General features: G+C 38.6%; 1 protein-coding gene across 2 annotated transcripts in view; it reads right to left on the reverse strand.

The window, feature by feature from the left end:
• Positions 1-26,412, reverse strand: part of LOC122800784 (collagen alpha-3(IV) chain-like) — a 1,680,215-nt gene that overhangs the window by 1,202,229 nt on the left and 451,574 nt on the right. For both annotated transcript variants that reach the window (XM_044070045.1, XM_044070046.1), the window contains exon 14: positions 20,456-20,509. In XM_044070045.1, coding sequence (XP_043925980.1) covers positions 20,456-20,509 — 54 coding nt within the window. The remainder of the gene's footprint in view (positions 1-20,455; positions 20,510-26,412) is intronic.

Below are 26,412 nucleotides of genomic sequence, written 5' to 3' on the forward strand. Positions count from 1 at the left end.
ACTGTTTCAGACTACATAACCTTCAGACAATTCCCATGACTGCAAAGTCCTCACCTACCAACTTTCTCAGTATGTAAGGGTGATATTTACAACGCATGCCTATCATTGTGCCTTTGTTCCACTTTTATTTCTGCCCTTGTCCAGACATCTTGCTGTCAGAGGTTGAGAGTTAAGGGTGTGGGTACAGAGTGCATTCTACTGTGCAGGCATGTCCATTATATGTCAATGCAAACATAAGAAAAAGGATTATTGAGAATAACTACTGGCAACCGTACCAAAAAGCATTTATATTCACAAAAGCCTTGGCACCTCAGCTACACATCCTTCAAGATGTCCATTATATGTGCAGTATATTCCACATAGCACTGTGACTTCCAGATATGTCAGTGGCAGAGCAGTGGGTGTCAATGATATGCATAATAGCTGGCACTGCAGTTATCTGTAAATCTCCCTGTCAAAGACAGCACTGTACCTAGGGCACTACGAGACGACTGCCAGGAGAACATGCTGGCCAGATCCTGACAGTATTAACCACACATACACATAGCTCATTGACCCCTGCATATTGTGGGCAGGCAACATGTTTTCATGTGTATTGATACAGCCCTGCCAATGTGTGCTACACTGCTATATCCCTGCAACCATACAAGTTTCTGCATTTCTGTGGGTATATGGGGGGGCACATTTGTCAACTGTACACATTTGCACAGACTGTGCTGATATTTGCTTTATATTTTGGTTCCATTTACCACACTATTATGCCCTGTCTTGGGGACTACAGGGATATCAGTAAAGAGCACAGGTCAGATTGTAATGGCATACATTTGAGTTTCAGACTTCTTACCCATCATAGCCTTACTGCAACTGCAAGTCCTGCTGTGCTTTCACTGTGTGAGTCTGTAGAGGGGTAATTCAACATTACCACCATTTGTGTGCCTTTACCAGACATTTCTCTCTGGTTTTCTACAGCTGACTTGCTGTGTGGGTGTGAAGGGTGGGTATGGGACCCCCATACTGATATCCATGCCTGTGACCTATGACTCCCCAGTTAGTTGTCCCCACACATATACTGCAGTGGGATTTGCCACCTTCGGTACTACTGCATAGTATGTGGAGGCCAGTTTTGGCCAGACATTTCCTGGTGTCCCACATTGTTGTCAGTTGTGTGCTGCTATTCCAGTAGAACACACCATTCCCTTGCATGCATGCATCATTACCATAGATATGCTAGCAAAACATACCAATCCATTCATTTATTGTTAAGAAGACTGACTTATCTTATGCCTGCAGCAATTGTGAGGACGGTGCTTGAGGGCCGCTTATGTTGGATACACACAGTACACTGCCTATATATGGTAAGTTACAGGTAATGTGATGTGTGTGTCATCCATTTTACTGTGTGCACGAGTCAGAGAGAGGTGTCAGTCCCTGGGGTCCCTACAGTGTCAGTGTGTGTGCTATGCATTGCCTCTTTGCCAAGGCCTGAGTATACTGGGCACACCTCCATCTGCCTACAGGGGCAGGCTCAGGGGCCTCCTCCTCTGAGTCCCTCTGTGCCTGTGGGGACCTTGGCAATGGTGTTGGGCTGTGTGGCCCTTCCCCGTGCTGTACCTGCTGCAGCTGTTTCTGCAGGATCATATTGTGTAGCATGGCACATATTATGAACATGTGTGCACATGCAGCTGGACAGTACTGCAAGGCTACATCAGATATGTCAAGGCAGTGGAACCATGACTTGAGCATCCCAAAAACATTCTCTATAATGATTCTGGTTTGTGTGTGTGCCTCATTATGGCATTCTTATGTGGGTGTGTGTGCATTTCTGATGGGTGTCATCATTCAAGGCACCAGTGCTTAGCCAGCATTCCCACCAGATGGCCATATTGGATGCCCCCACTAGCAAATGCCTGGTACAGCTGTGATGAATATCAGATATGGGAGTTGTGATAGCTTCCAGGGCGGCCAGCACACACATTCATGATAATGCCCTGGGCATTGCACACAACCTGGCAGTTGATGGAGGCAAGCCCTTGTGATTTATGTAGACCCTTCCCTGGTCACTAGATGGTGCTTTGATGTGGATGTGCGTGCAGTCTATGGCACCCAGTACCTCCGGGTATTCTGCTACATGGTGGAAGAGACGCATATTGCTGGTCCTCTCCTCATGGGTGTTGGGGAAGTAAATGTGCTAACCAACATGTGGTAGCATGGCATTCAGAAACTGGTGGAGTACCCTGGTTGCAGATGCTTATGAGACCCCCATGATATCCCCAGCAGGTCTTTGAAAAGTACGTGTAGCTAGAATTCTTAAGACTACACATACCTTGTTATCCACTGGGATGGGTTCCCCTCTGTTGGCTCTAGGTCTGAGTTGAGGCCAGCACAGCTCAGTGATTTGCTGAAGTATGTCTCTGTCCACCCTGTAGCACTCTCCTATCTCCAGATCATGTAGGCCTTGGTAAGTTACCCTGGGTCTGAACACACTTCTCTTCCTCCTCGGTCTGTGGCAGTTGTCAGCATTATCCTCCTCTCTGCCATCAGGCTCTAGCACATACTGATGGATAAAAGCAATGGCAGACCCTAACATTTTTCCAGTTAAAATTCCCCCGCATGTATACACCAATGGTGCAGAGTTTGTGGGAAAAACCAGACTGTAAGGTATTTCCATAGTTTATACTGTTGTGCTGCAGATGCTGCCTGTATGATTGGCTGACTATGATGCATTCCACCTGGTAGCTGTATAATTTGTTCTTGATTGCTTTTATTCTGCTATTTTCCTTTTTTTCTCTTCCCATTTCCTCCCCTTTTAAGCCCCGAGGCACACCATGCAAACCCATTGCCCAAATGTAAACAGTCCTGCTATTTCTGTTTTTTTTTTTAGACCCAGAGCTCACCACACAAACCCATTCAGGCAATGTAAACAAGAAGAAATTGACATCCCTGGATGCAAACACACTCTTCATTTCATGGAATATGTCAAAAAAGCCTCAGACACACCCCTTTGCTTAGCTGTGCTTAGCTAAGCTTATCTGTGCACCACAGGGCTCCAATGTGCTTACAACATGCCTGACACACCCCCTTTTCATGTCTGTTGCTCCTCCTAATTACATGATTGCGCTTTAGCACCTTCATGGTTAGGTGCATTTTGGCACTTAGAAAATTTGTATGATTCAGTAAATTTACCCTCATTTGCATACCCCACTGCCTTAGTCCATAGTTACTGCTTACCACAGAGCCTTTCCCCATAACAACCACTGTTTTCTGGTATTGTTTTGAATCTGCATGCCATAGACTATAATGGCAAAATGCAGATTTCCCTTAGAATCAAGTTTTCACATTTTTTTTATTTTCGGCACCATCCCGTTTGCGCGCCACTATGAAGCACTTTTCCATGCCAATGACCATATATTTGGCCATTGGTATGCCTAAAAACTATAATACATATTTTTTTGGAGCTGTCATGCCTCCATTTTGTTATCTGCAGAAATGTACTTGGTTAATAACTGAATACATTTTTGCAACTAACACTGTTCTTGCATGGATACCTGCCTGCTTGCTGAATCACTAATTAACCTCATTTGCATGGTTTTCACCAGCAAATGAGGTAATTAACATTCTGCACTGGTTTCTGTGCAAGAACAGTGTAGGTAGGCTCGTGCACGTCAAGACACTAATTTACTGGATCACCCAGGGGCCATATTCCGTGCAGAAGTGGCTACACTGCTCCTGTACAGAAACATTTGTTTATTGAATCCGGGGAATATGTGTGGTGATCTTTACTGGGAATCTGGCACTTTCATGGACACTTTCCCTTTCTCCTTGACATTAATTCTTAGAAAAATAGAAACACTTTTCTCCCCAAAAAATGAAAGGAAGTCCACAACCTTGTACTTATCTGCCCCCTTTAATGAAATCTAGCTGAGCATCAAACTTGAGAAGTCACAGCAGAAAGTCAGACTTGCTGGTTGCTTCAAAGATAAAAATGTTCAGACTTTTAGCACCTATGTATCTGTTTTTATACTTGCCCACCCTCAAGCTCTAATGATCATCCAAGCAAGTGGAAGGTGCCACAAAGCTTTGGAAGTTGGCTGTACATCCAATTCTTTTGCAGGATACATCCCAAATAGCTTAGGCTACTGCTTCAATTATGCATAAAATGTATTATAATATTTGTTAAATATTTGTTAACTATAAAATAATGTTTAGTAGGATAAGATCCAGTGATAATGATAGAATGCTTCCACCATTCCAGAAGGAAAGGTATTCAAATGTAGTGCATCTTTTCATGACTATAACTGAATTATTAAATAATATTGCAACTTGAAGTTTGGAATTGTAAATATGTAACAGCTGCTGTAATAACATATCTGTATAAAATATAGGGTTATAAATTATTTAAAATCTCAACCACTTCATTAAAAATTATATATTTGTTCATTAAGCATAAACAAATAAAATGATGATGAAAGAATAAAAGTAAAATTATACAAATTATTGAATAACATGGAAAAATGGAATTCAGACATCAGTGTGAAAGTCTAAATAATAAAATGGCTGTCTTACTCCAGCTTGTTTCAAGGTATCTAATACAGCTTGTACCTTGGTCAAATGGGAGTCCCAATCCACAGAGTGGGATGAGCCAGGTCAGTGTCTTACACTGAATCTGAATAATTGCAGTGATAGGGCCCACCAATAGAGCCTGGTGTTATAATTTTGCTCTTTGTAAAGTCACATGGGGGAGGGGCAAGGCCAGTTATTTACAAGAGGATTCTCTACCCAGTATATATGGTATTTTGGGGAAGAGAGGACACAGCTTATTGCTAACCACTCCCTCTCATGCACTCATATATTCCAAAATGTTTTTACTAAAATCTGCAGACGCTAACACAGACTCTGAGCATAATATCTTAAAAGTATTATCTGTTTCCATTATCCTTTTACTGAATTTTCCCTATTGTTAAATCACATAACCAGATTGCTGTTGCACCCACATTGTGTACAAATGTTTGATAATACTCAGTTAACTAAATCTAATATCTCATTTTGGGTAGTGACCCTTTTCCTGCCTATTACAAGTCCTAAGTACTTAATCTCTGTCAAATGTAGTTTGCTTTTAGGGGCATTCAGTTACTCCAGCTTGTTTTGAGGCATCTAATACAGCTTGTACCATGGTCAGATGGGAATCCCAGTCCACAGAGTGGATGATGACATCATCTAAGTAGGAAGTAGCATACTGGCCATGGGGCTTTATGACTCAGACCATGAGATGACAAAAGGCTGTAAGGGCTCCATGCAACACAGAAGGGAGGACAGTACACTGCAGTAATTACTCAGATGCTAAAAATATGTTTTTCTTTAGCTTCATTTGTTAGATTTGTTTTTCTTTAGCTTTACTTGTTACATGGATTTGCCTGTACTCCTTGATAACATGTTGCATAGTCAGGAAGCTTGTCTTCCCCAATCTTTCTTTAAAGTTCATCTTCCCTAGGCATTGGGGACTTAATAAGTTTTGAGATGCTGTTTGGCTTCGTAAACTATTACAGAACCTGCTAGTTGTCTCAGGTTTAGGGACTAATGCTGGAGGCCTGCCCCAATCACTGATTTTTATTATTCCCATCTTATGCATCTTGGCAGTTCCTCTTGTACTGTCTTTTGGTGATTCAGGTATTCTGTAAGGTTTTAAGTTCACATTTTCTTTTGCACTGGTCTGACTATAGTGTTGAATCAGGTCTGAAAAATACATTTTTTGTTCCATAATAAAAAAATGCTTTTACATTTTTTCAGAATTGTAGCTAGGTTATCTGATACTATCCAGGATTCTCTGATCTGGTTCCCACTAAACTCTAAGTTAAGTATATAAAAAAAAAAAGAAAACTGGATTGCTACAATTATAATACATATGAAATGCTTCACTGCTTTGCCCATGACCATAAATAAACCAGCAGCATTCCTTTATGATTGATGTTACTACACTACGGCACAATCGGCTGAAAGTGCCGTCCCTAACATCTTGCCCCTGGGGCAGACATCCCTTGTCTTACCATAGCTAATTGTCTGCTTTTATCTGTGTAGCTTAGCAGTGCAGCATCAGCTTACATTGCTGGTAATGAAGTCAGCTTGCTTTCTTCAGTTGAGTTAGTAGTGTCTGCAGCTAAACTTACTGCAAATATTTGTACTCCCTTCTATGGCTACAAAAGGTTGCTATGGTATCTTTGTTGTGTTTGTCTTGTATTGGTTGGTTTTACACTGTAGTTTTCCTCATTTAGCCTTTCTATTACTTCAAATGGACCCTGCCATTTAGCCAGAAATGTATCTTCTGCCAAAGTGACCAAAACTAACAAATGGCCACAAGCCTTCATTTCCTTAGTCCTTACATTTCTTTTCATTCTTTTTGCTGTGCAGCTTGGGCTCTTTTTTTACTGCCACCTATATAGTAATTCACAGATACATGTTTTTTCCCAAAGGGGATAACTATACATTTCTTGGCATTGAGCTTGAGCCCATGGCTCTGGCACCAAGCATCTGTTTCTGTAAGGCTCTTTTGTAGAGTATCCACATAATTTGGGGATTCAATAATGGCTCCCAGTTTGCAGTAATCTGCAAACTTTGTTAGCCAGAGTCTCTTAGTGTTGGCCTGTACTTCAGAGAAGTAGATGCCAAACAAGAGCGGTCCCAGGACTGAACCCTGAGGTACTCCACTTGTCACTTGTCTGGAGCTGGATTTGGAGTCGGCTACTTTTACAGTGTGGGTTCTGTTAGTAAGCCAGTTGGCAACCCATTGGTTGACGTAGAGATTAATGCCCAGCTTAGTAAGTTTATCTATGATTCCAGAGTGGGGGATGGTGTCAAAGGCCTTGGCAAGGTCTAGATAGGCTGTGTGGACCACCTTACCCTTGTCCATGGCTCTGCAGACTGATTCGAAGAAGTCAATCAGATTCAGGAGACAAGATCGGCCCTTCATGAACCCAAAATGGGTGGGGTCCAGTGTTTGAAGGTTGCCAATGTCTTTGTTTATAATTTCCATGATAATACGCTCCATGGCCTTGCAGATAAGGCTTGTCAGACTGATGGGATGGTAGTTTATGGGATCCAAGGTGGATCCCCCCTTGTGGAGTGGAATAACTGTAGCTCTGCGCCACTCAGTGGGCACAAAACCTGAGGTGAGGCTATGATTAAACATGACACTTAGATGAGGTGCCAGTTCATATTGTAGTTCATATAGTCCACAGCCTGGGATGTCATCTGGTCCCATGGATGCTGTATTCTTAGCTTTGGAGAGTGCGTTTTTTTACCCGTGTTGCCGTTATTACCGGAATTTGGCAATCTTCCGGTATGGAGATGGGCCATTTAGGGGGTGAGAGGGGGTGAAGTTGGCACTGAATCGATCTGCCAGGATATTGGCAATATCCTTGGGATCAGTATATTTAATGCCATTCTGTTTTAGCTCAGAGCAGATCTGGGCATTGCCATTTAGATTCTTGACATAGTTATAGAATGCCTTGTGGTTGTCTTTGGAATCTTTGGCAATTTTATTTTCGTAACTAGCTTTGGAGGATTTTACAAGGGATCTCAGCTTCTTACTGAGGCTGGTAAGGAAGTTTTTTGCATCCAGGGATTTTCCTCTTTTCTGCAAAATTTCTTCCTTTTGTTGTAAAGTTTGTTTATGGCAGGGGACCACCAAATTGGCTTCCTTTTTTGGATGAGAGCATCTTGGTTCTATTTGGGATGGCACGATTCATGCATGAGTGGATGTGCTCGTACAGTGCCTTAGTGTAGGATTCAGCAGTTGAACTTTCAGTTCCTGTCTGCATGGGTGTCATGAAGTTTGTCACTTCTGACTTGAGTAGCATGAAGTTGGCTTTGGAGAAGTTTTTTATGGAGGTTTCCTTACTGGGGACTGTCGGTGGGATGTGGATGTTAAGGGTGATTAGCTTATGGTCAGACCTGACTAACGAGGGGGTGACCATAGGTGTGGAGCATCAATTTCCCATGTTGGTAATGACCAGAAATAGGATATTGGAGCCCCTGGTGGGACTATGGATTAGTTGATCCAGGGCGTTGGAATTTATGAATGCCAAGAACCGATGGGCAAAGGTGTTGGTACATGAGTGCTTTTCCCAGTTAATGGCAGGGTAGTTAAAATCACCCAGTATTAGGGTGTTTGGTTCTATCTTAATATTTTCCAGTATGTTTAGAAAGGTGTAGTGAGAATCTTGGGGTATGATGGGGGATCTGTAGCAAGCTACAATTTGGATTGCAGTCTTACCTAGTGTTAGTTGCACCTGGAGAATTTCAGATGCATTGTGTTGGGCAACTAGCCTGGTGGTTTGAATATCTTTGGTGAATATTGACACTCCTCCACCTTTAGTGTTTCGGTCCTAGTTTGGTGGCCGAAATGTGTGGTAAGAGTTGTAGCCTGGTATTGCAGGGGTGCTCTCTGGAGCCTTGAACCAGATCTCAGTTACTGCACAGATATCGATGTTCTACATTTTTAGGAGTGCCTCGAGAGAGTGCATTTTGAGGTTTAGACTTCTAGCATTGAGTAGCATTACCTTCAGATTTTGCATGCTTGTACCTGTTATGGTGGTGGTTTTGTCCTCTGAACTTTGCCTAAAAAAGGCACTATGGGGTGGCAAGAGCCTTAGCCAATAACCTGAATTCCAGGGGTGACAGGTGCAGACCATCTCTGGCAAAGCATCGTGGTCTGTCAATCATGTTGTCCCAGGCAGACAGATACTGGATCCCCTTTGAATGACACCAGAAGCTTAGCCAATTGTTGAAGTCAATCATTTTGTCCTTATATTATGGTATCATTCTGGGCGAAGGCAGGATGCTACTCGGGGCTAGGGTCATACCTGCCTGGGCCACATGATCCGAGAGCTCTTCCATGTCTCTTTTCATGTAGTCCAGGGAGGTACGTCTCAAGTCATTCACTCCAACATGGACAATGACAGAGTCGTAGTTGTACTTGTTGTGGAGTGACTTGAGTGCATGCATTATGTGGCGGATCCTGGCACCTGACAGGCAGCTGACTGTAATTTTCCCCTTGTTCAACCTGGTGAGAGGGACATCAGTGTGCCCGACTATAGAGTCACCTATGACTAAAGTGTTAGGTACATTGTCTTGCCTTAGGGGCTGTTGCTGGGTGGCACACTGGTGTTGTGAACTATGTAACACTTTGGTTGTAATTGGTGTTTGCGTTTTAGCTTCAGAGGTCCTTGTTGCTTGGGCAGGTTACAGTTAAGGGCCTCTGCATATGTGGATTTAGTGTTGCTATTTGTGGGTATTGGTGGTGTGGGTTTAGAAGGGCTATGTGTTGTTTGAGGTATAGTGTGGGTGTTAACCTCCTCTTGACTGTCTAGCACAATCTTGGGTGGAGAGAGCTTTGCTTCCATTTTGGCTATGTAAGTGCATCTCTCACAGGTTGTAGTGTTGGGTGGTAGGAGGAGAGGGTTGTCTCTGTACATGAGGCAATTGCTATATTGCCCCAGTATGCCCAGATTCACCAGGTGGACAGGAGAAATCACCGGAAGCTGACCCTTGGACATGCCTGGTTTGGTGCTTTTTTTTTTTTTTTTTTTTTTTTGTAAAGTACAGTCAGTAAAATCATGTGAGGAGCCTTGCTTTAGTCTAGAGACCATTCTTAGATGTCTCACTAGTACATGGCTATGTGTTAATTCCATCACTCAATTTCTGAAAGGCTTGGACACCAACAGTTAGCATACTGCTACCACTTTATCCTCAATTACTCCATCATTTTTATAACTCAAAGTATGGGTATGAAGGAGGAAGATCTTGTTCAGATTCTTCCCCTACAACTCTAGCTATTTTTCTCCTGCGCTGCTCAAGGTTTGGTCTCTCCACTGAAGGTCAGCCACACATTAGCTGGATACTGGGGTCTAACGTCAAACTCTTTCCTGAGAAAAGCCAACTCATCCCAGTATTCTTTATTGTCAGTTGATATCTATGTTTTTATGTTCTTGCTCCCTTTCTTTATGTAACTAATGTGTAGAATCCTCTTCCCTTTGCTTAGAATTGCCATCTTTTGACTCAGCAAGGATATCATTAGGGCTCTGTTCAAATGTTTCTTTTCTCTTAACATACACTCTGCAGGTCTCTGTTTGTCTCAACATGACTGAACCATCACCCTTTTAACTTTCCTTTTCTTTGTTGCTTTCAGTTTGAAAATTTTTTTCACTTTTACCTTTTTTTCTTACTTATGTTTCCTACAGCCTTTACTTATTTAATTGTTCCATCTTACACTGACAGAAGTGAGTTTAGAAGTCTGCCAAGGTACTAGTTCTTCCATTCTCTCTAGACTGGAGGAATATTTCTTAGTGATATATATTTCTTTCTTCTCAGTACTCACCTACTGCTTAGAATTCCCCATTCCCATTTCTGGAGCTTTTTGTTTTGCCTTGGCAGAAAGCTTAGAATTTTTTATGCTGTTTTCTTTTCATAATTCCTAACATCATTCCTATAGAATACAGTCTATTGGTGAGACATGCCTTCTCTTCAGTTGTGCTAGTCATATCTAGTCCCTGCTTTGCAGCATTTTTAGGCTACAATGACACCTCTACTCTCTGTTTTGCAACACCTGTTCTTCCCTTCCTTTTACTAGTTCTACTCTTGCATGTTACACTGTCATGGGTGTATGCTGACATATGTCTTTAAATGGTGTGTGCTGTTCTTCTCTCTGTTGCCTTTTCCAAATTATTGTACCTTTCAAGACTTCCTAGCACTATGTACTGATCTTTGATGGATTCATACACTCCAGTGATTATGTCTGGGGTTACTCTCCACTCCTTTTCCCCAAATTACATAGATATGTATCTATAGGCTTATTCACTTTCTGGTTCTACTTCCAACAATGATATGGATGTTTATCATAAGAAATGCCTTCTTCCTGCTGCTTCCACAAATCTCTAAAGTGGGGAAAATCTTTCCTTATGACCATATCATGAGTTAGATTGGGTACTGCAGCAAAACTATGAACTACCTTACCAAATCCAGTTTGTATTCCATGCTGAGTAATGAGATATTGTTTCTCATCCCCATGAATGGATATTACTTTAATAGTTTTGATAGTAAGGATTTTCTTTTACATACACACTTCCCCTTTATCAGCATGACCATACTGCCTGAATCTAGCAGCCTTTGCTTCTCTGTGCAACCATTTAAAGCTTTGCATCTACTTAAGTTTTCTACAGTACTGTAGCAGGATGCAGATTCATTTATTCTAGCAAATAATTTATTGTGCTCCCCAGACATGGCATTATTAATAGCAAGCTTTCTGAGGCTTTAGTTTTCATAGGTAATAATATATTACTACAAGGGTATAAGTGGATATAATGAACATTAAATTTTCTCCTTATATAATCCAATCACTATATTCCCAGCAAAAATATCATTAGAATTGTGAAGATCATATTTTTTACATATATGTGCACATCTTCAATGTAGATTGTTAAATGTTTATGATGTATTACAAAAAGCATGATTAATATTTAATCATGAGACACTTCACCCAAATGGATTAAATAATTAATTAGTAACGACATATAAAATATAACAATATTATGAAATGGAATTTGTACTTATTAATTGGGTTAATATTCATTCATTCATTCATTCATTCATTCATTCATTCATTCATTCATTCACCTATTTGAGTTTATGTGACAGATTTTTTGTAATTGTTTAATTAATCCTACTATTAGCTTGTTTAATGTTGTCATCTGCTGGTTGGTTCCCATGGAATTCCTAGCAGTACATGATTTAAATATAGTTTTACATGTTTGTAAACGTATACATCAGTTTTACAAGTTTATAAGGGCATAAACCAAGGTGCCAGCTAATTTTAAAAAATTTTAATAAAGGTTATTTATATATTTGTTAGTTTGCTTTATTTATTTTACTTCTTCATGTTTATTTCAGAGAAACATTTTGGGTACTTGCCTAATTAATCTCACTATTAGCTTATTTAATTCCTAATTACTTGCTGATTGGTTCCTCTGGAATTCTTAGCAGTATTTATTGTGTTTGATGTAAATATAGTCTGAGAACCTCTTGAAGGTATGCAGCCAAGTTGCCAAATTATTTTAAAAAATTTTGAATAAAGGTTATAGTTTATGAACTTCTTATGAACAACCAAGATGTTACTAATATTAATAACTATGTGAACTCTTTTTATTTATTTATTTATTTATTTATTCATTTATTCATATATTTATTTATATATGTATTTGTGTACCAGGGTAGTGCACAAATCTCAATGGATCATTTGCAGGGACATCTCGGGTGAACAGGATCACATAAGAAATGAACAAAATGCTAAAAAACAAATATATATGATCCAAAAGGAACCTGACCCAGTCCGATCAGTCCTATTCTTCCTGGTCAGCACACTACAAAAAAGGAGACAATATCCACTTCTAAGTCCTCTTCTATGGGTAGATGTTTCAGTAGTGGAACTCTTCTTGGTGCATCCTTCAGTTTGTTCGCCGCTGTTTTCTGCTCAGCTGCAGCAGTTTGTTTGTGTCTTTCAGCTTTTCCCGGTTAGGGGTTGCCACAGCAGAACTCCGATCCGCTAATGATTGGCAGTTGATTTTACATACCGAGTTGCCAGCCCTGATGCACAACCTTCAATGAAGGTACGCCCATTCACACATGTCTCCACACAGAAGACGCTCTAGCTGAGAATCGAACGGCACAATGTCTTGCTGTGAGCAGTGATGGTATGAAATTGGGTAAACTGATAACACGTGTTTCAGATAAGGCATGTCTGCAAAATAACTTGACTAAATTGACCATTTGGACACAGCAGAATAATATCATAATAAATACATCAAAAACTAAGCATATGAGATTTGGGAGACATAAACTGAAAGGTGAATATTTAATACAGCACACAGTGATTGAAACTGTAGACCCATTTAAGGACCTGGGTACTGGGTATATATAGTTATGAGTTTTTCTAATCATATCAACCAGTTGGTTAATGATAGTTATAGAACTATAGGTTGTATAAAAAGATTTATAAAGTCTAAAAAATCAAAAATGATGAAGTCATTGTTTGTTAGTTACATAAGACCCAAACTCGAGTATGGAATAAGAATATGGAAAGCCTATAAGATAACAAGCACGAGTAAACTGGAAAGAGTACAATGGAATTATACCAAGGGCATCCATGGATGTGAACATTTGAGTTATGATGAAAGACTAAAATATCTGAACTCGTACAGTGTCTCTTACAGATATCTAAGAGGAGATCGTAGTCAGGTATATAGGGCATTTAGTAACAACTACCTCTGATAATGTTTGGGGTTAACAAAATGTAGTACAGAATCATCACACAACCTGTGTAGAAGGTTCTATAAGAATGAGAAGTGTACTAGTTGGTTCTCTGACAGACTAGATGATGTATGGAACAGACTACCAAAGTACATTAAAGCAAGCACTAGTTTAGATATTTTTAAGATCAGCGTGGATGCATATTATGGGAACAAGTGTTTCACTATATTGGCAAGCTAGAAGGGCATTAATGCCCGTGCTTGAAATATTTGTATTGTGTGCATGTATAACTGTTCTGCAATTGTCAAATGGAAAGCACAGGTGGAATTACAAAGAGGAAAAAACTCTCAATACACATTGCAGGCCCAACTCTCATGTTGGAGAAAAGCTTTCTTCTCAAAATTCTGCCTTCTTAAAAGAAAAATTACACTCAGAACAGAGTGCATGCAGAGCACTGGCACAAGTGTGACCTGTCAGTTTGATATTTTCCTATTTACATCCAGCCAGCAAATGAGACAGAGCAAACAGTTGTATGAGATTCAATATTTTATTGAATTTGTTAACCAGGCCAGGCATATGAACCAGTGTGTGCAAATATAGCACAACCATGGAAGCATATGATCAAACCTGATGGATTAACTTTATATGCATTTGCATTATATGAACAAACCTGGTAGAATAATTTTTTATGCAGTTAGAAACAGCATGCAGGTACAAGCTACTTGTAATACTGAGAAAGAAGAATTTATTAACAAGGGCAAGTGTGTGTGTGTGTGTGTGTGTGTGTGTGTGTGTGTGTGTGTGTGTGTGTGTGTGTGACTTGCTCAGGCTTAAACCCTGTACCTTTGTTGCAGGAGGCAACAGCCTTAATCCTCTATTCCCACTGCCCGATCTCCATTAACTTTTTTAATCTTTTTTCCTTTGATAAATCTCTGATTATTACAGTTAGTCAATTAATGTCAGTCATTATTGATTCTTGGTTTTTATATTTCACAGCATACATGTCGATGCAAAACCTGTTCTGATAACTTTTTAAGAGATGTAGAGTACTCTGCTTTTATTTGTCTTCAGCTTGCAGAGCAACTCTAATTTTGCCTCATATTTATGCATTATCCTTGAGCAAGTCACTTAACCAGACCATGCTTTGGGTCAACTGGAAATCTGAGCTAGGCTACTAAATTTATTTATTTATTTATTTAGTTGCATTTGTTTACTGGGAGGTCCACTGGGTCACAGTGAGCCCATTTTCAGTGGAGACCCGAGGAGAAAAGCTCCACACTAAAATGAACAATACACAATATGAGTACAACACAATACATAATGTTCACGATACTCAGTACATAACATACAATAGAGTACAATAGATCGATATGAACAGTACAATACAGTAGGATGATTGCAGTTGACAATTTGGAGTCAGGGTACTGTATTACAGTACAATATTAAGGAGATAGTGGTTTACACAATTAGAATATAAGTATCATAATTAATGGTAAGTGATTAATATTTATGAAGTTATAAGCTTAACTATAGGTAGTAAATATAGCAGAACAGTACAGCAGTCCAGTTAAGTAGGAGTTAAGACAGAGAAAGATGTATGTAAGAGTAGAGATAAAATGAAGGTGTAGTAGTATAGAGGAGGGAGTCTGGGTTTAGGAAGTGCTGTTTTGGCACATGTGCACTGTCAAAGAGAGGAAAGGTGTTGTCTCAGGAACTTTTTAAAGAGAGATGGATTGCTAGTAGTCCTAAATTATGGTGGGACGGTATTCCATACTTTTCTAATAGTAAAAGCATAGAGCAGCTGACCAGCTGAGAAGTTTAGTTTTTCAACATTCAGGAGTAGTTGGTTTTTGGATCAGAGAGGTCTATATGGTTGGTACAGAGTAAGTAGAGAAGAAAGGGCAGGGCAGTTTGATGTTTTGTATATAAATTTGTGTGCAGTAGTTAATTGTAAATAAGTAAGATGATATGGAAGTTCAAGCCAATGTAGCTGCCATAATGAGGAACAGTAGTGGGATGAAAATGTTGCATTGGTTACAAATTTAGCAGTTTTATTATAGCATGTGCCTAGTTTTTATTTCCAAGAGGAATGGATATTGGTAAGGAGACGGGCACCATATAGAACAGACAGTAGCAGAAAGGAAGAGGTTAGTGACAGTTCTATGGAGTGGTTGAAGAAGCAGTTGTGTCTATAGAGGATGATCAGTTTTTGATGTGGTTTTTTTTTTTTTGATATTGCTGGGAATATGCAGGTCAAATGTTAGGTTTTCATCTATGATGACACCCAGTAGTTTTGTATTTGGAACAACTTCAATAATAGTGTTGCTTTGAGAATGAATAGTGAATTCATTCTTGTTTAAGGTGGTGTTTTTTAGGGGTAAATAGATTAGTTTTGTTGTGGTTTAGATCAAGATGGTTATTGATCATCCATGTTTCAGTTGAAGTGAAGGCATTTTGGGTAAGCTGTTGTAGTTCAGATATGGACTTGGCAGTGCAGATGGATGACGGTACCTTGAGCAAGGGTGGTGTGAAAGTTGTTTATGAAAATGCTAAAAAATAAGAGGGTCAAGTATGGATCCTTGTGGAACAGCTGTGGTTGTGTTAAAAAATGGCAAGAAAGAATGTTGCCACTTGGTAGATTGTTGCCTATTTGTGATGTAGTTTGAGAACTAGTTTAGAGATGGGGGTGAGATGCGTAAGTTAGAAAATTTAGTGAGAAGAAGGGGGTAGGAGAGCACATTAAATGTCTTGAAAAGGTGAAGAAAGAGTGAGAAAACAATTTTACCAGTCTCTCGGGCCCAGTTAATGGTATTATATAAGACCTGTAGTAGTAATGTGACCAGGCCTGAAACCATACTGAATAGAAGAAAGGAACTGGTTATGAAGCAGATAATTAAGAAGCTAAGTGTGAATGCATTTTTCTAATATTTTAGAGATGGGTGAAAGTATAGCAATGGGTCAGAAGTTGGAAATTTCAGAATTGTTGCCGCCTTTATGGAGAGCGAGAATTTTTTCTTTTTTCCAGATTGTAGGTACATGTGACTCCTGAACAGATCTGTTAAGAACTATGCTGATTGGATAAGCAATAGAGCTGGCTGATATTTGTAGGAATTCTGGTGGTAAGTTGTCTGTCAGGCACGTTAGTGTCAGGTTTGAGTTGAAGAAAACTTTTTTTTATAGGAGAGGTTGGTATAGGTGAGAGAGAAAAACTTGGTAGTGAGCAAGTAGTGGTATTTTGTGAAGATGGATCTGCAGGGGTGAGGTTAGCTTGTGGAAAGGTGGCAGTGAGGTTAACTATGGTATTAATGAAATATGAATAAATGAGTGAGGGTATTTCAGTGGCCGTTTTATCTGGATCTGGACAAGGATTATTATTTCAGCCTGAATATGGTAAGGAATCAATTGCACTCCAGAATTTTTGGGGGGGTTTGCTTATGTTGGTTTTTTAGACTAAGGTATTGTTCTTTTTTATTTTTGATGACTTGATGTTTTACTTGATTGCATAGCTGTTGATTTTATATCCTTATAACGGCATTAAGAAAGGATAATAACCTTGTCCTGACTGCACATCCAATACCGGAAGACCTTTTCACATTAATTCAAAACCTAAAGGAAGTGGTCAACAAAAAACAAGCAGTGCTTAAATACAGTCTTGGGAGGTTTGGAGCCCACCAGCATGCTGGAAAACGTTTTGATGATTTTTCTTCCTCTTTGGATGAAGGAACTATCATAGGGGATGATGTTTCTGTGGCAAGTCATTCCATCAGCAATTATTTAAATGAGGATGAGATGAATCCATTCATAGAGGTTAATACTTTGACTCCGGCTTCCAGGTATGTTCAGCCTGTGGTTCCAGAGATAAAAACTTGTTTATTTGACTTAGAGAAGAAAGTTCTTAAATTTAAATCACTGAAACCTGAAAATCACTATTTGAACAGATGCTGTGATTTAGATATTATTTGACTTGGTCTTAGGGTATATGTGTTCCTGAATGGGATTCGTTATGGTGACAATGTTTAAATGCAAATTAAAAATGTCTACAATAAAGCAGGACTGGATGTATTAAGATTATTAGTTGGTTAGAACACTTATAAAATGAGCATATTAAAGGAACAGATAAAATCTTTGGACACTCAGATTTGTAAGCATCTGTCCTTTAAACTGTTTCGACCCTTATAAAATGGCTTAATGGAGAAAACTGAGAGACATGTTGTCATGATTATTGATAAGAAAAAGAAGAAATTGGTTAGAGGCATTTCTGCTTACCAACAAGGGGAGGCTTTTTTACTTAAAAAGACTGAGGCTAATGGAGTTAAATATGTTCATCAGTGGGATAATAAGAATAGCACAGCAGGCAACAGACTTGACAGACTGGACTCCTTTAGTAGTGTCCCGAATATAGTGGCACTTAAAAGTACATCTTCTGATTGACTTAAAGATGATTTAGGAGAGGTTCAATCAATTTCAGACAGTTTAGATCTACAGAGTGAACCCAAGAATTCCAGTGGAGACAATACTTCTCCTTTTTCCCAACACTCATTGGAAATACACAGTCTGCCTCCAAACCAGGATGCTTTAAATGGGGGAGGAAAGAAACGGGGGAAGGGCAAGAGATATTAGTTTCTCAGTGGCATGTATTCATTCTCACAAAAAAAGTTTTGTTCGACTGCTTAATTGAATGTCTTATCTAAAGGATTTACATTTGTCCCCACTAACAGAGCTTCTATGGCCAACACTGTGTTAGATTTTAAGTCCTATGTTAGGAAGATAAATTTAAAATACATTTTTAATAATATTCAGTCTCCTCAAAAAGGAAGATCTTTTAAAAAACCTTATTCCTTTAATCCACTACTGGCTAACACATTAAATGTATTTTCTTCTGTTTGTGAAACAGAGATACATAATTGATTTAGTAGGAACGGCAGGAATAATAACAATAACAATCTTTTTAAAAAGTGTTATAAGTTAAAAAAAGAAGAATTTCAGGCATTGAAGCAGTTAAGTCGGTATTCTAATTTAAGATTTATGAGCGCAGACAAAGGCAATAGGCTTGTAATAATGGAAGAAACAGATTACGTGCAGGCAATTAACTCATTACTTTTAGACCAGAACAGTTATAAGAAGGTATTCAAAAATTTTGTCAGAAAAAGTTATCAAGGGGTTGATCTAGCTCTCCTAGATATGTTAGTTTAATTAGAAGCCTGCATTTTCTCTGCTTGTGGGTAAAGAAGCATCTTATGTGTAGGCTTATTTTCAGGTCTAGATGCATGCAAGTCTGAGTTAAGAATTTTCAGTTTTAGTTAATTACAAATATTCTACTGCAATAATTAGCTGTTCAAAAGTCTTAGAGCCACCCTAGGATATCAATTTTCTTAAGTTACTAGGGGTGCCCTTTTAAACTTGCCTACCAGCGATATTTCTAGAATTATACTTACATTAGTTATATTAGTTTCCAGAGAGCTTAAAAACAGACATTCACTTGGTCATTTGTGACCTTACTGGTCAGTCTATACCAATTGTCAAGTTGTAAAATATAAGAAGCTGTGCCTCGTGTGAAGCTTCAACCCTAGCCAATATTTCCTGTTTCATTTTCTGGCATTGGTAAGCATCAGCATATTCTGTATGCCTTCAGTGAGTGCGTCACTAAATGAGAAGACATTACTGTTGTACTCTCCATTTGAGACATTTTTTGCAACAACAACATGTTTCTCAACCACCATCAGATAGGCCACTGTCTCATCTTTCTTAAATTTCTTCAAAGACCCATTGGTGTTTGAGCTTCCCAGGGATGTGAGAGGTTGGATTGGAAGTATGGATCTCTGCTGCAGAAGATTGAGTAGATGGTGACCTGTGGCTGAATTCCTTTCATGAAGGGATGCATGGCTAGGCACAAAACGGCCCTTGTGGTCATTAGCCTATTAAACAACTATGAAGCTATGAACGTATAAGGTTAAACAGGTGCTAGTTACTAGCTGTGCTTCTCTCTGGAAAGGCGGTTTGAACAGCTGTAGTAGACTTCACCAAAATCTCTATTTCCATATTTCAACCACAACAGCTAAAGTCTTAGTAAATACACAAATTTTTGTCATCCCAGGAAAATTTCACTAATAGAAAACAACTATACTTTCTTCAAGGCAACATTTCACATTGTGGAGAGGATTGTTTTCACAGGTCACACACCCCTTATAGGCACAACATTTTTATAGTTCCTCACAGCAACCATATTTACTACCACCATGAACCATTCTGGCCAGAAAAATTCCTGTACTGACTCAAGGGTTTAGCATTTCCTCAGTTTTTTCAGGTCAGCACTCAAGAACTTTATCAAGTGGTACATACCAGGTTTCCTACCAGTTTAAGAAATAGCATTCATTTAAAAAACATATCTCTGTTTTGTAATCATCCAGTAATTAATACTCAGAGCTTGTATTCCTTTTTCTTGGTTTGGGAAAAACGTCATCAGTGCAAAATACCTTGGAACATCACAGTTATGAAGAAAACTGTTTTTCATCCCCCAGTCTTCACAAATGTAGCATTTCAAGTGATACTGGCTGAACCATACAGTTTTTAACTATGAAGTTTGGACTTCAGATTGCAACAACACATACATTTATTTTCTGTTTAACAAAATGAACTAAAAATTGGCTTCAATACGCTCATATACATGCAACACTCATTTAGGCCTATCATGACATCTTAAAACTCTATAGAGAATAAGAAATTCCTTAAGGAATACATTTATTACGATTAAGGTGATAAATACTAACATTCACATTTGTCCATTATGTGCACTTTAATCTCACATTGTGCATTCTCTCCTTTGATGTTTCTGTACTCATTAGCATACCATGCAACAATTCAAGACTGGTAGTAAAACATTAATTCAAAGGAGAGCATACACAAGGGGAAGAAGAGGAACAACCAAGAGAAAGATGAATAAAAGGGGGGAAGATATGAAGAAAAGAAATAGAAGAAGTGGAAAGAGGACGGACGAGGAAGGGCAAAAAGAAAACAAAGAAGAACGAAGAGAAAGAAGAAAAACAGTTTTGCCACATCCTTCTTTGCTTTTGAGACTGTTCTCTGTAAGCTGACTGAAAACATTACAGGGGCTATCTATAACATAAACAGGTTATTTTGTAAATATTTTATAAGAGCAACTTACTCTGGGGCCAGGGTGGCCAGGAAGACCCTTAGGTCCAGGTTCTCCTTTGTCTCCCTAAAAAGGAAAGAATTACATTCTTTTAAAGTGTCAAAATGCAAAGTATAAGAAAGTGTTTGATTATTTTACTTGCCTAAGAGAAAGTAAAAAGATGATTTTCAAAATCTTTAGCAGCAAGAAATCAATTTTCAGGATTATTAGTAATATATATATATATATATATATATATATATATATATATATATACACACACATACACACACACACACACACACACACACACACACACACACACACACACACACACACACACACACATACACACACACACACATACACATATACACACTCACATAGACTGCATATAGTTTGAACAGGTTTTGCTCTTTATGAATACGTTCTGTTATGTATGAATAAAGGCATTCAAATTAAATTGGTCTTGCAAGTACAGTTGGTGTTTTATTCTTTTATTGCAAACAAAGATTTATTTTTGTTACTTTTAGCATAGCAAAACAAAAAAGAAAAATAGGAAACTCCATTCTATTATATTACTGTTCCAAGTTATTATTCAGCAATATGCTTGATATTTTACCATATTTTTGTATAAGTCCAAATTATATTTTCATTTAGTCTTTTCATGAGGCCATCCATACAGTACTTTCATGAATTTGTCACATTGCTTACATTTGCCTCCTTATTTTCTTATAATTTTTTTATTATACTGTTTCAGCCCCCTTGGCCTTCATTGTTACTGGCCCAGCCCACAGTGTCCCACATCCAACATGGGTCTACCAGCTATTCTGCTACCCCCCGGACTTACTCTGGTATTGCTGGGGCCACTAGTGGATCAAAAGGATGTCCTCTGGACTCGTCTCATCTGCACTTCGGTCGAGATTTTTTTTTTGTTTATGCTCTACCCACTCCTCTTCCCACCCCCCACATTCATTGACTGCATCCAAGGGCAACTCCCCTCTTAAACCATGCCTCCCCATAATGAGCATTTTGAGTGCCCTCCCACCTAGGAAAGCATGCCATATCCTGCCACTCTGTCAGTCGTACAAGCTGCTAATTAAAACTCGGTCATCTGAGACGTAGCAAGGGTTTTATTGCTCAGTTCCATCAGAGCAGTTAATACTTTCATATCATTAAATTCCATCTTATATCTTGTCAGATGTAATAGTCAGTTGTTGTTGTTGTATCTTTCGGCATTTCCTGGTTAGAAATCGCCACAACGGAATGAATCAAAACTATTCCATAAAAACACAGGTGTTAAATGCACATACAATCCTGTCTCCTACTCAATTTTTTTTCTTGGATAATTAGCTGTTATAATAAATGTCCTATTTTGAACATCTTTAAATACAAATATTTAACAAAGAACTATATATTTAGTTTTATTCCACTCAAACCTGCTAAATGAAAGTACTTCCCTACTACATTTGCCCTGCATCAGGAATAAGAAAATGAAAAAAGAAAAAAATATGGAATGGTAGCCTGTTTGTTGTGTATGTTTGTTCCTAATGATTGCTTATCCATATGGCTAAGGTTTCACCACAGTCATTGTGAAATTCAAAACTTATATTTTCATATGCTTAACTCTCAAGATATGATTCAACATCGAATGATGTTAAACTACTATCAAATATAGGCTTTTGCAGAGCTTATTACTAAATATTTGAAAAAAAATGTTAAGTAATAATTAGCATGATAAAAACCTCACTAAACTTTCAAACTTTTGACAATATAGAATTGTCAACATATTAATTAAACTGGTGATACCATTCATGCTTGCAAAGACTAATATCAGAAAATGTAAAAACAATCACTAAGTCTGTAAGTCAACTTTACCCCACACAAATGTTTCTATGGTAAAACTTTCAATGCCCTTGCATTTAGAAAACATACTCTTATTGCATTCAGTCCATATCATCATAGAGAACCTGGCAGTCTATCTACACATCTTGTTCTGGGGACTGCACCATACCTCTCAACTGTCCAGAATTGTGAATAATGTCCCTTATTTTGTTTCATATTTTTGCCCTGTCTCTTGAAACATTTTTGATTTTCTGTTAAATCACTGAGGATTTCAGTCAATAATGCCAGGCAGTCAATATAGTTTCACTTCTTATTGTTCAGAAAATATGTGTTGATGCAAAGCCAGTTGTTGTATTAAGCTTTTAAGGCAATTAGAATAACATTTAAAATTGTCCCTGATTCTGGGCCTCTGTCTCTCCCATTAGATTGTGCTTCTTCCAGAATTCTTGAGCAAAGAATTTGAGAGGTATGGACGTCACACAGACATCGCATTCAAATGAAATCTCTCCCATTCATTCTTCCTTTCTTCAGTAGTATCAGTACCTCTGTGTTACTATTACTTTATCCATTTACCCCACTTGCAACTGGCTAAGTCTCATAAGTAACTCTTATTTTCTCAGCTGCATCATTTTGACTGTCAAAAGTCAATACTTTGCCATTCCAGAACATTTTTGGGATAACAGGGAATGGCAATTTAAAATTCAGTTTTCTTCATATGCATCAGTTTATCAGTCTTACAAAGTACACGCTATCATTCAAGGTCATGCTATACAAATGCAGGTCTCCCAGCTATGGATAATTTTCTGCCCAATTACACAAATTCCACAATAGTTGTTCTTTTTTATGACATGTTAAAAATTCTGCCAGTATTAATATAGAAAACCCATATCTGTATTCTGAGTTTTGCAACAACGATAACCATTTCCTTAAGGAATCTTCTACAAACTCAGTCCATCCCACCATCTTTAGTTTTCACATATTCCATTAAGTTCATCTTTTCCAAATCTTTCAAAAGTCCATAATGCTTCAAATTTTTCTTTCTTACCTCATCCTTTATTCCATTTAAGTGCTGTTCAGTCTGATTAGGTTGCTTTATTATCTCAATTAGCTTAATTTGAATCTTGCAAATTTGTTTGACAACATTTTTAATGGTTGGCTGTACATTAGTTATGCAGGTGATCTGCTTCGTATATTGTAACCACTCCCATAGGTTTCATGCAGTCTGGTTAGGCTCCACAACTTTGTTCATATGACATCTTAAATATATGTGATGTTCATAATATTTACATCTTAATACTTTTTTAGTTTATTACCAGTTGGAAGGAAAGCATCATGGTGACCCCCAATATGACTCCCAACTAACTCTGTCTTCAAAATACTCTGATACCACCTTCCATTTCTTCCATCAACAACCAAAAGATTACACTTTCTCTTAGATCACCAAAACCAGACTGAATGCATTACTTTTATTCCACTTTGAGCAAGATTACCTTTTAGGTAAACAGAGCAACCTGAAGAGGCAATTGATTTCAAAAAAGTACCACACATGAGCTTACTGGAAAAGCTTACTCAGACTCTGCCACTGCATATTTAAACTCAACTGTCTTTTTAGTTACCTGCCTCTTATGTTAATTTGACCACACATTTTCTGCTGTCTCCTCTTTCATTGGCTATTGTGAGTCAGCAAAAAATTATCATTTTGTGAAATCACTCCCTAGTCCCCTTCAGCTGTTTAAATTTATTGTCCATCCCACTATATTCCATAGAGCCAGAATACAAAGTGCCCACCCATTCCAATCTGTCATGTTCTTTTAAAATTAGTGGCGCCTCACTTAGACAGCTAAAGCTTAAGTTACCCCCTCTTTCATATCGAACTGCTTGCTGCACACTGCAACTGTTAGAATATTAATCTATTTCCATCTTACATTTAAAATCTGCAACAATTACTACAAGACCACTGATAATTGAAGAGCCCACATTCTGCCTTTCAGTATATGTCTTGGGATTAGTATTTCTGTTTTGCTGCTGGTGATAGAAGAAGCTCATAGAGACATTATTTCCTCTAGACTGCTGATCACCAGAAAGCCTAATAACTGCTTTACAGGTGCCAGATGGGAATTTGTGCTTAAATTTTGCTCCTGTAAGAAAGCAGAGTGCATTGATTCCTGACTGTTTCTGATTGGGCAGTAAGTGTCTGTGTTGGACCTTCTTGATTGGTCTGGTTGCTATTAAAGGCATCTGCCAGGAAAAGACTACAACAAGCCTACAAACCCTTGCATTATCTTGGGCAACACTGTGGATCACCAAACAGCCTGTGGCCTGCTCCTCATCTTGGGATTGGTGCTACTGTTTTGCTACTGGGAGAGAGAGAGAAGCAAAGGAGCATTGTACCTCAGCAGTGTGAAGCTGTGGAGAGACTAGTACTAGTAATAGTCAGAGAGTAGCCATTCAGGCAAATCCCCTCTTTTAATCATTCTTGGCTAGGCTAATTATTTCTTTCTTTTCAGTAAGTACAGCTTAATTTACTGCTGTCTAACATGACTAGAGAATATCTCCCTAAATACTTCACTCATAAAATCATCAGGGTTTAGTTACCATTTGCTCCTCAAATGTTTGGCAGTGCCATGTATTGATGCAGACACCTTGAGTTGACATTTTCCTGTAAAAGCACCCTTAAAATTTTACCAATACCTAGATGCACACAGGGCAACTAATTTACAGTGACAAGAACTGCCTCCACAGTTGCAGACCAGATACTCCTGATATTACTTTATATTCTCACTCCAACCATCTAAGCAATAAAGAGCCTGTTGCTATGGATATGAACTTTCCCACTATCTCTTTTATGAGCTTGGTGGATATGGGCATCCTGAGGAAATGTAGAAATTGTCTCATATCTACTGACAACCAGTTAGTTCTCAAACAAACTGATATGATATGTGAGAGGTGTATTTACCTAATGTCACTGGAGTCAAAGCTCTCACATAAAAGCCCTCATAATGTCAACAGAATTGTCAGTAGCACACATACTGCACCCATTACACAATTCAAAGCAGACACATAGACCCACATTTGCTGACTGAGGCACTTCAATGCAACCTTCCTAAACTCCAAAGACCTCCGAGATGAAGTACACATAACAAATACCCTCAGCCCTGAATGCACTTCTTCAAAACAATGTCCAAATCAACACATAAATCCACACTTCATGGAGCTTCTACATCTAAATCTATAAGGCAAGCCACTACACAATCCAACATTCGGGTCATTTGAGACTCCATAATCAGGCACACTGACGTCCCTCTCACCAGGCTGAATAAGTAGAGAATCACGGTCAGCTGCTTATCAGGGGCCAGGATTTGTCGCATTACACACATACTCAAGTCATTGGACCACAAGTACCAGTATGACTCAGTCATAGTCCATGTGGGTGTAAATGACCTGATACTTACCTACCTAGAATATATGAAGAGATATCATAGAGCTATCAGAATATATGTCCCAAGCTGGTATGAATCTAGCACTGAGCAGCATTTTTCTTCTCAAAGGATGATGTCACAATACCAACAGAAGATGATTAACTTTAATAATTGGCTTAGTTTCTGATGTCATTCTAAGGTAGTGCGATACTTACCAGCCTGGAAGGAGATCATCAGCAAACCACACTGTTTTGCCAAGGATGGTCTGCACCTTTCCCCTCTAGGCTTTTGATTATTAGTTACAACATTGCCCTTCCCCATACTTCAGAAATAGCAAATCAAAACTAAGAAAATGTAAAGGTGTTACTACTCAATGCTAAGAGTCTAAATAAAAAAACTCCACTCCCTACAAGCGCTTCTCACCCTAGAGATTGCTGATGTCTGAGTGCTCTCAGAGACATGGTTTACAGCTGTGGAGAGCACACTAGCAGTGCAAGGTTGTAATACCTTAAATAGACCAGCTACTACATAGACAGAGAATAAAAGTGGAAGTGTCTTGATATACATCAAAATAAATATACCTCAAGGCTGGTCAAACAGGACAATGCAGTTGAGCTTCTCCTTGTTAAAATCACCATAGGCAAAATATCATACCACATCCTTGAAAGCTATAGATCCCCCTCTATGTCTCAGAAACTCATAACATGAATTTTAAACTTATTGGAC

The sequence above is a fragment of the Protopterus annectens genome, chromosome 4.part1 (assembly GCF_019279795.1).
Source record: "Protopterus annectens isolate FY-2018-M chromosome 4.part1, PAN1.0, whole genome shotgun sequence".
Classification (NCBI taxonomy): domain Eukaryota; kingdom Metazoa; phylum Chordata; order Ceratodontiformes; family Protopteridae; genus Protopterus; species Protopterus annectens.